This window comes from Miniopterus schreibersii (genome assembly GCF_964146895.1).
Source record: "Miniopterus schreibersii genome assembly, chromosome: 10".
NCBI lineage: Eukaryota > Metazoa > Chordata > Mammalia > Chiroptera > Miniopteridae > Miniopterus > Miniopterus schreibersii.
The window spans coordinates 44,086,984-44,099,988 of NC_138110.1; the positions used below are offsets into that span (position 1 = coordinate 44,086,984).

The following is a 13,005-nucleotide window of genomic DNA, read 5'->3' on the forward strand; positions in this document are numbered from 1 at the left end:
AATTATTGTCTCAAAAGCAGATATTTAGAAAGCATCCAACTTTTCATTAATTTGGTGTTTTATTTAATCGGCCATGCTATTTTGTTTGACTGAAAGTATCACTTATAAAATCATAAGGATAACACAGAAAGTAAAGAATGTTACTGACATTTCAATCAAAATTCAAACATGATTATAGTGATACAAAATCAAGATTGAATCCCTTTCTCTTACAGTGAATGCAGCCACAGGTGTGAACCTGCTTACTATATTAAACTATTAAATTTACCTAATGAAAACTGATACTGTAACTGGCAATGAGCCCCAAACTGACAGTACAATACAGATTTCATCCTAAATGTGCATCTTTTCAATCATACTATGTGGAGAGCCTTTCAAATAATTATATGTTCCAAACATCTCAAAACTCAAATTAGTAATATGGCCCTTTGAAATGTCATTTTCTTGCTATTGAACAAAGAAGTCCATTTGCATGAAGATGCCATTAAACACCAGGAACATCATTCAATAGATAGTTTTAGAAATCCAGCTACTGCAAGGCACCACACTAAAACAGCACCTGTACCAGTGTTGAGCAGTTTTGGAGTTCAAAAAAGGGAAAATACCAAAATGGGATGGAAATAATGGTAAAAGCATCGGCATTAAGTCAGAAACTGAGTTGGGCAGTAAGAGAAAACTGGGATTTGTGCCAATACTGAAGAGACAGAAGGTTAAATATTCATGTTGTAGGGCAAAATAACTGAAGTGCTGAGAAGGGGCAGTAATAATTTAAAGAGAAATGATACTAAGAAAATGCAGAAAATATGTTGGATAGGAGATATGGTCTCAAATATTAAATTAAAAAATAATAAATATGCAGCAGCCAGTACCAATTATAACTACAGCACTACTAGTAGGTAAGATATGTCTAGCTATTTCCCTAGGACAGTGTTTCTCAAACATGAGCATGTATTAGAATTACCTGGAGGGTTCGGTAAACTATAAATTGCTACACCCCACCCCTGAGCATCTGATTCAGTGGGTCTGGAGTGAGGCCTAAGGATTTGCATTTCTCACAAACCCCAGGTGATGCTGATGCTGCTGGCCTAGAGACCACAGCTGGAGAATCACTTTATAAAAATACCTTGGAACACATCAAACATGCTGTCTCTTCAGAGGGCATGATGCAGCAAACCAAAAGTACTGATAACAATGGCATCCTCACAAACCTGAGACAGGTGTAGGCCTTCCCAAGTCTGGTCCAAGCAACGTTTTAGAGAATAAGGTCTTCAGGATACATTTAGAACACTCAACGCATGAAACTGTTCAAAGGCGAAACCAATCTGGACCTCAAGGAGCACTGGACCTCAGCCCCACATTAACCACCCCACCTCCCAATGAGACTGATCCTGAAAAAACAGCTCCGTAACTTGACACAGATGTTTATATTTAACATCTTAAAACAAAATAAAGACCACATCATTGCTTGATATGCCTCATTTAATACGTGGCGTTCATTACACCACACTTAACCTGGCATTGAACCAAAGAATGTATAACACTGTGTCACTTCATATGTAACCACAACCCACATGAAGACTCCCAAACCCACATCCAAATAAATGAGAGCCCATGACATAATGAGAAGGCTCTAATGGCCCACTAATAACGAAACAGTTACCACAGAGGTCTCCTGATCCTTTCTGCCCACCTTGAAATTTGTAGGAATACAAAAGTTGTCATAAGGAAACAGCACAGGTATGCTGCACAGTATGCCCCTCTAGTTGTTGAGATGTTACTGTGATCTGTTTTTAGATATGATTAACATTTAAACACTTGACTCTGCGTGAAGCAGATTACCCTCCACAATGTGGATGGGCCTCACCCAATCAATTAAACGCCTTATTAGAAAAAAGATTGACTTCACTTGAGGAAGAGGGGATTCTGCCTTTAGAATGCCTTGGAATCAAGACTGCAACATCAACTCTTTTCTGGGTCTCCACCCTGCCTACCTGCCTTGTGGATTTCAGACGTGGCATCCCCCACAACTTCCTAAGTAAATTATTTAAAATAAATCTCAATCTCTCTCTCTCTCTCTACACACACACACACACACACACACACACACACACAATTCATCATTATCAAGTAGAGACAGAAATTGTGAACAGCAACTGTGAGAGGACTACCAACTACTCCTACTATTTCTCTGGAGAACCCTAATGAATACAACCTTCTAGTTCACGATCTCTTTCCCTTACTTGATAATGATCAATTATCTCCAGCTTTCTAAAAGAAAGGTCTCCTTTCACTTTTAAAATGAAGATTACCTTTTAAAATATACCAGTCTGTAATGATACATAAAACTCAACCAGAACGAACCAGTTTCCAGTGATTGAAAAAACACCTCCACTGTGGTTACACAAACTGTACAATTACAGAATAAATTTCCACACTGAGCAAAAACTACAAGGGAGAGTCCAGAAACTGACATCTTACCAAGCATCCATCCTGATTCAAATTCTCTTTGGAATCCATACTAAGCTTCCTCTTCCTGTTGGGCTGTTTCATTGCCACTTTAGCAGTCCTTAGCAGTGTCTTTCTGCAAAATAGTGCCACAAAGAAAGATCAGGGGTTTTTGTTCCTTTAGAAGTACAAAAAACAAAAATAAAAAAAACATGCTTTCAATTATAATTCTTATCGTTGGTTGCCATAAATACTCTGATAAATGAGCTGACAGAAAAACTGCACTGTTAGTTTTATAGCCCCTAGTGTAATAATAAATTAATGGGGGAAAAGAGGAGTTTTCCACCTCATCTAGAATTTGTATCACACACAAAAATAGGTATTATTTCTTTTGGTCTTATCAAACATGAAATTTTTGTTTTTTTACTTAGCTGATTTAACCAATTAGGGTTCGCTGCAATGTGCTATACAGCTTCTGTACTCACAAGGTCTGATTTTCCTCAAGTGTCAAAGCAAAGGTATTATTGGTAAGAGGTCTTAGTCATACAAGGCATAGCACAGCAATCTGGAACAGAGAAAATAAAAAATTTTAGCAGTCCAATTTATTATGACCATTCTTCAGTACATTAATAAACAGTAGTAGACATTCTTTGAAAAACTGTTTGGAATGAGTTTTTTGATAGAACAGGTTAACCATTTTGGAGAACCAGTCACTAGTACCATATAAGTACAATTCGAGCTATAATTCAAAATATCATTTCCTTTGAATAATTTTAACTACAATTGGCATGTAGTTTTTTAAAAGTTTAATAGACCTAAGTCATCTATATTCCCTAGTATTTTAGAGTCATATATCCAACTTCTTCCCTGATATCTCCACCTGAACAAATGGCCTAAATACTACAAATTGAATATAATCACAACCGAGCTCATCTTTCCCCTCTCACTGCTTCCCAATTCTACTCTCTCTTCCTAGGTGACTAATGACACCATTGGCCACTCATTTACCCATATCTTCCCCTTACAGTTCATACCATGAACTACAGAAGAGCACCAAGCTAAGGGGCAAATAAATGGAAGCTGAAATCCACCCTGAGCTCTGCACATACGCCATTTCCCCTGCTACAGGGTTATTATATTTGCCAGGAAGAAAATGCATATTTTTCTAATGCATTTAGAAAATATAGACAACTTTTGGGCTAATGGTGGCCCTTACTTTGCCTGAACCAGAGACCTAGGAGTTAATATCATTTCACCCTTTATATCACACCCTACACTATGTCACCAGGTTCTGCTGATTTTTAATCTACTAAACATCTCTTGAATTCATCTTCTCCCTCTATTCCTATTAACTCTCTGGCCACCTCCAACCTTATACTCCAGTCAATGCACAGGCCTTGCAGTCCTTTGGAACACTTACATGACTGCTGTTTCTCAGATCCACAGTTTTGCTGGTCCCTCAACCTTGGAATAACTTCCCTAATATTCACCCAGCTCTTTTTCAACCTCTCTCTTGCTTATCCTTTATCACTCAACTGAGATGCTTCACATCCTTGAGCAAAGCCTTCCTTGCTTACCTCCTTCTCCCAGTGAACCAAGAATATCTTACTTCAAATTCATTGTAACGATACTTATCTTTGCCACAGTATTCAACACTTTGGACTACATTTTTATTTTTTGGTATGTCTCCCCTTATGACAAACATTGTGAACTACTGATCCTTATTTTCCATTGTCTAGATCAGCGATTTTCAACCAGTGTGCTGTGGCAGGCACACTGGTGTGCCGCAAGAATTTTTAAAACATTCATTACCTGACTATTTAGTCAGGGGCACTGACCTCTTTTCCCTCAGACTGTTAAGTAAAAAAAAAAGACAATAGCCAACACAATAGCCATCCAGTATGAATGAATAAAAATGATACCTACTTTTTTTGTCAGATCGGCAATGTGCCACGAATTTTAGTAATTAGTTTATGTGTGCCATGAGATGAAAAGGGTTGAAAATCACTGGTCCAGATAGTACTTGGCTCACAGAAGACTCAGTATGTCTCTTTCAACTGCATAAGCCTATCTCTGAATTACAGAGAAGCCTCAAACTCCTTAGGTACAATGGATATTAGTTTTTGATCCATACATTACTCCTTTTAGAATGCAGTATGACTAGAGTAAGCATAGGTCTCAAACTTAACAACTCCTTTCCCTTTTTCTTTCATATACAAAATACAAACAAACAAAACCTACTTCCTCTTTTCCATTTATTTCTAGTCAGATGATACTCTTATCCTTAAAACAGGTACTTGCCTACTAAATTTGGTAATACCACATTCATCTTGTAGAATGTAAATACAATTCATCATGCTTAGCTGCCAGTAAAACTCTGAACATCTATGCAAATGAACAGCTCAGACTTGATGCCTTTAGCAAAATGACTGCCAAGGCTGGCTTGCATTTCACAACTAATAATATCCCAGGGCTTCTCAAGTTGGATATGAAAAAGTTAAAAGCCTTTGCAATTTAAAGTGCAGCCAATAAAATAAACAAACCTAACATAGTTTCAGCTAGACAAACAAAAGGAGATAAGATTTAAATCACTAAAATCAGAATGAGAGAGGTTACATCATTAATGATCTTACATAAAATGATTCTAAGAAAAAATCATGAACTTCCTCATCTATTTAAACCATCGAGCTAGTAGTAAATTCAACTCACAGTCAGGTCCAGCCTTTTCTTTCAACATCGCTAACAAATTTTTGCTTAAAATCCATTATAATCTTATGAGGTCCATCACAGACCAAAACTTTGGTATGCAATACATGAAAGGAATCAACTGAAAAAACGATTAGAACTAATAAGTGAATTTAGCAAGGTTTCAGGATACAACATCAATATATAAAAATTAGTTGTATTTCTATACACAAGCAAATAAGCCAAAAATAAATTAAAACAATTCCATTTATAATAGGCTCAAAAATAAAATGAGTATAAATTTAACAAAAGAGTGAAAGACTTGTAAACTGAAAACTACAAAATATTGTAAAAAGACATCAATGAAGTAGAAAATAAATGAGAAGATATTTCTGTCCATGGGTTCGAAAACTTAATTTAAAAATATCCATATTCCCCAAATTGATCTCAAATTCAACACAATCTCTATCAAAATTCTAGCTGGCTTTTTTGCAGAAATTGAAAAATTAATCCTAAAATTCTTATGGAAATGCAAGGAACCCAGAATAGGCAAAGCAATAATGATAAAAAATAAAGTTAGAGGATTCACACTTCCTGATTTCAAAACTTCCTACAAAGCTACAGTAATAAAGACAATATGGTACTGGCGTGAGGATATACGTACAGACCAACTGAATAGACTGATGTTCTAAAAATAAACACATACATGCTCAACAAGAGTGTCAAGATAAGTCGATGATCAAAGAACAGTTTTTCCAACAAATGGTGCTAGGACAACTAGATATTCACATGCAAAAGAATAAAGTTGGACTCCTACCTCACACCAATATACAAATATTAATTAAAAATGGATCATAGACTTTTATGTAAGGACTAAAACTATAAAAATCTTAAAAGAAAATACAGGAGTAAATCTTTGTGGCCTTAGGTTAGGTAATGGTTGCTTGGATATAACCACAACGTACAAGCAACAAAAGAAAAATAGGTAAAGTGAACTAAAACAAAATTAAAACCTTCTGCACTGGAAATGATGCTATCAAGTAAGTGAAAGGACAACCTACAGAATGGGAGTAGATATTTGCAAAAGACCTGTATTCAAAATATAAAAAGAACTCTTACAACTCAATAATAAAAAGATAACCCCCAAAATAGGCAAAAGATTAGAACAGACATTTCCCAATAACAGATGTACGAATTGCCAATAATCACATAAAAAGATACTCATCATCATTAATAATTAGGAAATGTAAATTAAAACAGAACAAGATACCACTTCACATCCATTAAGATAGCTATAATCAAAAAGACAGAGAGTAACAAGAATGTGGAGAAACTGGAGCCCTCACACGTTGCCAGTAGGATATAAAATGGTACAGTCACTGTGGAAAAGAGTTTGGCAGTTCCTCAACATATTAAACACAATGATCCAGGAATTCTACTCCTAGGAATATACCCAAGAGAAATAAAAACAAATGTCTACAGAAAAACTTGTACACAAATGTTCATAGCAGCATTATTCGTAACAGCCAAAAAGTGAAAGCAACTTAAAGTCCATTGACTAATGAATGAACAAACAAAATGTGGTGTAGATATATAACATGGAATACTATTCAGAAATAAAATAATGCACACACAGATGAACCTTGAAAACATTATAAATAAAAGACGCAGTCCCAGGAGCCCACATATTGTGTGATTACATTTATATGCAGTGTCCAGATTAAGCAAATCTATAGAGATAGAAAGTAGATTATTGGTTCCTTAGGCCTGGTGGGAGGGAAGAGGAAATGGAAGTAACTGTTAATGGGTATAGAGAGGAAAACATGTTCTAAAATTAGATTGCAATGACGGTTTTATAACTCTGTAATTATACTAAAAAGCATTGAATTGTACACTTTAAATGTGTGAATCATATGGTACCCAAATTATATCTCAATAAAGCTATTTTTAAAATATAGTCACTGATACCAAGAAAAGAAAACTGGAGACACAGAATAAACTGAGACTGGAATAGTCAAAAAGATTACAAATAAACTGGAAAATGTCATGTAAGAGAACATGAAAGAAAAAAGAATAATTTTTTTAAATGAGATAAAAGATAAATTGGCCCAATATTGTGAAGATGGCAATAATTCTGAAATTAATTTATAAGTCAATGCAATTCCAATCAATACCCTAGTATCATCTTATTATTAAGATATAGTTATTAAGGCAGTGTGTTACTTGTACAGAGATAGGCTAGCAGATCAATGAAGCACATGAGAAAGCCCTGAAATAAAAAGGTATATATAAAAACTTCATTATCAGAGGGGGTATAATGTCAACTGTGGGCTTTTCATGTATGGCCTTTATTTTGTTGACTTACTTCCCTCTATTCCTAGTTTGTTGAGGGTTTTTATCATAAAAGGGTTCTGAATTCCGTGAAATGCTTTTTCTGCATTTACTGAGATGACTGTGAGTTTTACCTTTTATTCTATTAATGTAGTGTGTCGTATTAATTGACTTTGTATATTGAACCAGCCTTTTACACCAGGAATAAATCCCATTTGGTCATGGTGTATGATCCTGTTAATGTGCTGTTTGATTCAGTCTGCTTGTATTTTGTTGAAGATTTTTCCATCTATATTCATCTGGGATATTGGCCTGTGGTTTTCATTTCTTGTGGTGCTTTTGTTTGGCTTTGGTAATAGGGTAATGTGACCTCTTAAACTGAGTTTGGAAGTATTCTCCTCTCCATTTTTTGGAAGAGTCTGAGAAGAAATGGCATTAATTCTTGTTAAATGTTTGGTAGAATTCACCTGTGAAGTCATCTGATCTTGGGCTTTCTTGGTGGAAGTTTTTTGATTACTGAACCAATCTCCATAGCAGTTATAGATCTGTTCAGATTTTCTATTTTTTCACAATTTAGTCTTGGTAGGTTGTATATTTCCAGGAATTTATCTATTTTTTCTAGGTTATATAGCTTGTTGATGCTAATTGTTCATGGCAGTCTCTTATGATCCTTTTTATTTCTATGGCATTCACTGCAATATTTCCTCTGTTATTTCTGATTTTATTTATTTGAATTTTCTCTGTTTCTTAATTAGTTTAGCTAAGGATTTGTCAATTATATTACTTTTATTTTATCATTTCAAAAATCAACTCTTAGTTTCGTGTGGTTTTTTTCCTATGATTTTTCTATTTTCTATTTTGTGTGTTTCTGCCCTAATCTTTGTTATTTTCTTCCTTCTGCTAACTTTGGGCTTAGTTTGTTTTTCTTTTTCTAAATCCTTGAGATACAAATTTTGCTTGTTTGAGCTCTTTCTTCATTTTAATGCAGGCACTTATCACCATAAACTTCCATTTTAGTACTGCTTTTGCTGTATCCCAGAAGTTCTAGTACGTTGTATTTTCATTTGTCTCAAGGTATTTTCTAATTTCCTTTTTCATTTCCTCTTTGACACAATAGTTGTTCAAGAGTGTGTCATCTAATTTCATGTTTTTCCAGTTTTCCTTATGCTACTGATTTCTCCTTGCATTCCCCATTGTGATTAGTAAAGATACTTGGTATACTGTTTTTTAATTTAAGACTTGTTTGGTGACCTATCATTTAACCTATCTTGGAGAATGTTCCATATACTCTTAAGAATGTATATTCTGCTGCTATTGGTGGAATGTTATTTATGTATCTATTAGGCCCATTTGGTCTACAGTGTTGTTCAAGTCCTCTGTGTATCTTTATTGGCATTCTGTTGGGATCGTAAATACATTACTAAAAGTTGAGTGTTGAAGTCGTCTACTATTACTGTTATTGTTGTCTATTTTTCCCTTCAGTTCTATCAATGTTTGATTTATATATGTAGGTTCTCTAATGCCAATCCTGGTAGACTGACCCTTTTATCATTCTTTGTCTCATATGACAGTTTTTGATTTAAAGTCCATTTTGTCTGATATAAGTATAGCCATCCTGCTCTCTTTTGGCTATCACTTACATGAAATACCTTTTGCCATCCCTTCACTTTTCTCTATAAGAATTCTTGACCCTTTTATAAGAGAATGAGACATCCTTACTTTTGCCATGTCTCCATTTGGACCGAATGCATCTGACTTTGACTTGGCCTATGACTTGCTTTGGCCAATGGCAGATGCAATGTGAGCTGAGACTTAGAACATGCTTGTATGGCTAGTCTTGACCTCACTGCACTGCAACCTATCCACCATTAAAAAAGCGTGCTTGCCCGGCCGGGCGTGGCTCAGCAGTTGAGCATTGACCTATGACCCAGGAGATTGAGGTTCAATTCCCAGCCAGGGCACATGCCCAGGTTGAGGCTCCATCCCCAATAGGGGGCATGCAGGAGGCAGCCGATCAATGACTCTCATCACTGATGTTTTCCTCTCTCTCTCTCTCTCTTTCTCTTTCTCTCTCTCTCCCCCCTTCCTCTCTCTGAAATCAAAAAAAAAAAAAAAAAAAGGCGTGCTTTAGTTAATCTTTGCTCCTTCAGAGTGGGCCCCAGAACAAACACAAGTAGAGCACACCTGAGCATTATTCACATCCTACAGCCAAGCCCAGCATACTAACAGCCTGAAGCCTTTTCAAATGATCCAGGCAAGCCAGCCTAGATCAGCTCAATCACAAATAACCTAAAGATTTATTAATGTGCAAATAAATGTGTGTTGTTTTAAAACTCTGGGTTTTGGGATGGCTTGGGATGCAATAATTTTGGTAGTAATAGTGGTCAGATATAAAAATCCGCACAGAGGGAAGGAAAAAGCAAACTATGAATAAATATTTCACACAGAAATTTATGAATAGTTGCTCAACCTTGTTAGTAATCAGAGAAATAAAGAATCAAATCACAATGAGATACCAATTCTTGGCCATCAAAAGCAAAAATTAAGAACTCTGACAACTCTAGATGTTGGCAAGGCTGAGGAGTAATGCGAACTCTCATACTCTGCCGGCAGAAGATAAACCCATTCAGCCCCTGGAAAACAACAATTTGGCATAAATATGCAAGTTGAAGGTGGCCCGGCAAATCCCATAACCCCAGGACTCCAGCATCTACACTCTATTAGCAGACAAGTGGGAGGGAAAATGGGAAAAATCCAAACATCTACCTACAGGAACCTGAGAAAATAACTTGTATTATATTCACAAAATATAACATTACATAGTGAAAATGAATCACCTGCAACTAAACATGCAAGAACAGAAATATTAGCAATCATGATGAATGAACAAAGTGAACCAGAAGACTATACACTACATTTTTAAAACACAAAACCAAGCAAAAGCACTCAATATGTACCTCAGATATATATTCTTATGGGGCAAATTATTCTGAAGCAGCAAGGAAATGGTCAGCATAAAATTCAGCACTGTGCACACTTTGGCAGCACATACACTAAAATTCAGCATAGCAGTTGGAGAGGAAAATGAACAGTATCATGGTGTTTTCATTCTTCAGTTGAATGTCGGCTTTATAAGTGTGTATTTTTTCTATTATGCCTCATAACTGACATATAAAATGTTGTTTTGTATTTATAAAACATCATAAAATTTTTAAGTCACTTGAAATGGTGCACCCTAGTCACCCAATATAAGAGAAAAGTTGACAGAAGTAACAGAATGGACACAGTACTTTCTCTGTTAACTGAACAGTCTATTTTTCCTATTTCTAAATCCCTTTCTCAGCAAGACTTGTTGCTTTTCTCTTATACGTGGAAAAAAAGATCTCACTAGACCCTTTCTGAGCACGTACTATGTGCAGTTAACAAGAGGTAGATTGCCAAGTATGAACTGCTCCTACCCACCTTCATTAGACCACACTATTCTCAAGGAATGAGGAGGCTGTGACTGAACCGGGGTCATTAGCCTCCTCCATGCTGTTTGACAGACCCCTAGCATTTCTACCACCACTGAAGTGAAATCTGAGCAGGGACAAAAGATGGGACTGTAAATCACAAGTAAGGGAAACGGACTCTGGCTCTCTTAAGCAAAAAGGCATTTGCTGGAAGAATACCCAGGGTTCAGAGATTTAACATCTATGGCAGGATCAGGCAGAAACAAAGAAATGCATTATTAAAAATAAATATCCTTTTGCACCTGTGAATGTGAGTGGCAAAGGTGTCTTATCAAGTGTTAGCTAGAATGAAGCAGCAGCAACCCTCACATATTGCTAAATATAAACTGGTACAGCTACCAATTGGATCCAGCTCTTTCTAGATATATAGAAAAACTCTAATGCATGTGCAAAAGGGATATGCTTACTGTGGACACAGTAACTGCTTCAGGAATAGAAATGCAACTTTAAAAAAAAAAAAAAGAGAAGGAAAAAGAGAAGCCTGACCGGAGTGGCTCAGTTGGTTGAGCTTAGTACCATGAACCGAAAGGTCACAAGTTCAACGCCTGGTCAGGGTATATCCCTGGGCTGCGGGCTCGATCCCCAATAGAGGGTGTGCAGGAGGCAGCCAATCAATGATTCTCTCTCATCATTGATGTTTCTATTTCTCTCTCTCTCTCCCTTCCTCTCTCTGAAATCAATAAAACATATTTTAAAAAATAAAAAATAATAAATAATAAAATGAATACTCAGAAAGATTTGGATTATAATCCCATGCTCCTTTAACTCATTGATCATATCATACTCTGTAAATTATATCTGGATTTTAAAATGTTTTAGCACTCTTCCAATCATCTTAAAAGACCTCACAAAATTATGAAAAATTTCAAAACAAAATGATTCTTAATTATTTGAAATTTAAGAAAATAAGACATTTAGAATTTTAGGAAAATTAAGAAATGGCACAAAAGGAAAGTTTTAGTTAAAGTTTTAACAGAGTAGGAGTCAATACTAATGATAATAAATGGGTTTTGATAAATGTAGAGGCAATAGTAAGTGAGATGTTGGTGCAAATAAAAAACCTAATTGTTTGTGAATAAGAGATTAGCATGTAGGGGGAGAAAAAGGGTGGGGTGGGAAGAGGCACTTACATGTGTATTTATATCTTTGAACATTACTGCAGCTATAAGACAAGATGCTACAAAAAACCTCAAGGCAAATCAATGGAAACAAGTCATCTTTTTTCAGTCAGCCATTTTCAGAGTCTCCTGTGCCTCTTTATGTTCCTCGTCACTCAATAATGTTAAAATGATCTTTCCCATAATCCCCAAATATCAAATATTAATGTCAAGCAGTGCACTAAACTCATCCTTTCTCTCCATTCTGTCTGCCAGAAGACATGTATACCTGTAGCCAGAAATACAGAACACATAATGTATGGAGTAGGCTTTATTGAGGGGTCATAATACATGCCAACGTATGCCATATTTGATTGCTAACAAAATACATTTTATACATTTTAATATACCTGAAATCAGTATGGTCTTGAAATGCTACCAGCCAGGTAGCAATTCTTATGCAATTATCACTGTCTGCCCATGTACAGACGTGACTGTGCCTCCTGGCAGATGGGCTGAATAACTGTAACCTGTGATGCTTTGCTCAACAAACCATTTGCAGATTATTTGAAGAAGGAATAAGAGACCTAGTTGTTGTCAGATAAACCATTTAATAATACCATCAAAATGTGCAGAATGTATGCCAACAGCTTAGAAGAAAATCCCAGAGACAATATTCAAACACTCTTAAGAAATGATTCAACATTACCTCTCCAGAACGCACACAGGGCAACACTGTCTGGGGAAACACAGATGATGATGAGCGAGTCAAAAATGATTCAGGAGAGTTGGACTCTGAAAGTGATTAAGTTTTAGAAAGCCTACCCAACTTATTAAACTAATATATTTTTTAATATGAATATTATAATTTTAAATTTATGTTTAAGCATAGAAGACCTTTCAATAAAATGTAAATTTTTAGTGATAATAAATAT

The 13,005-nt window shown here is 35.7% G+C and overlaps 1 protein-coding gene across 4 annotated transcripts in view; it reads right to left on the reverse strand.

The window, feature by feature from the left end:
• Positions 1 to 13,005, reverse strand: part of L3MBTL4 (L3MBTL histone methyl-lysine binding protein 4) — a 286,253-nt gene that overhangs the window by 230,381 nt on the left and 42,867 nt on the right. For all 4 annotated transcript variants that reach the window (XM_081149411.1, XM_081149413.1, XM_081149410.1 and 1 more), the window contains exons 2-3: positions 2,931 to 3,010; positions 2,479 to 2,581 (exon numbers count right to left, since the gene is read on the reverse strand). In XM_081149411.1, coding sequence (XP_081005537.1) covers positions 2,479 to 2,550 — 72 coding nt within the window. In that variant the 5' untranslated portion in view covers positions 2,551 to 2,581; positions 2,931 to 3,010. The remainder of the gene's footprint in view (positions 1 to 2,478; positions 2,582 to 2,930; positions 3,011 to 13,005) is intronic.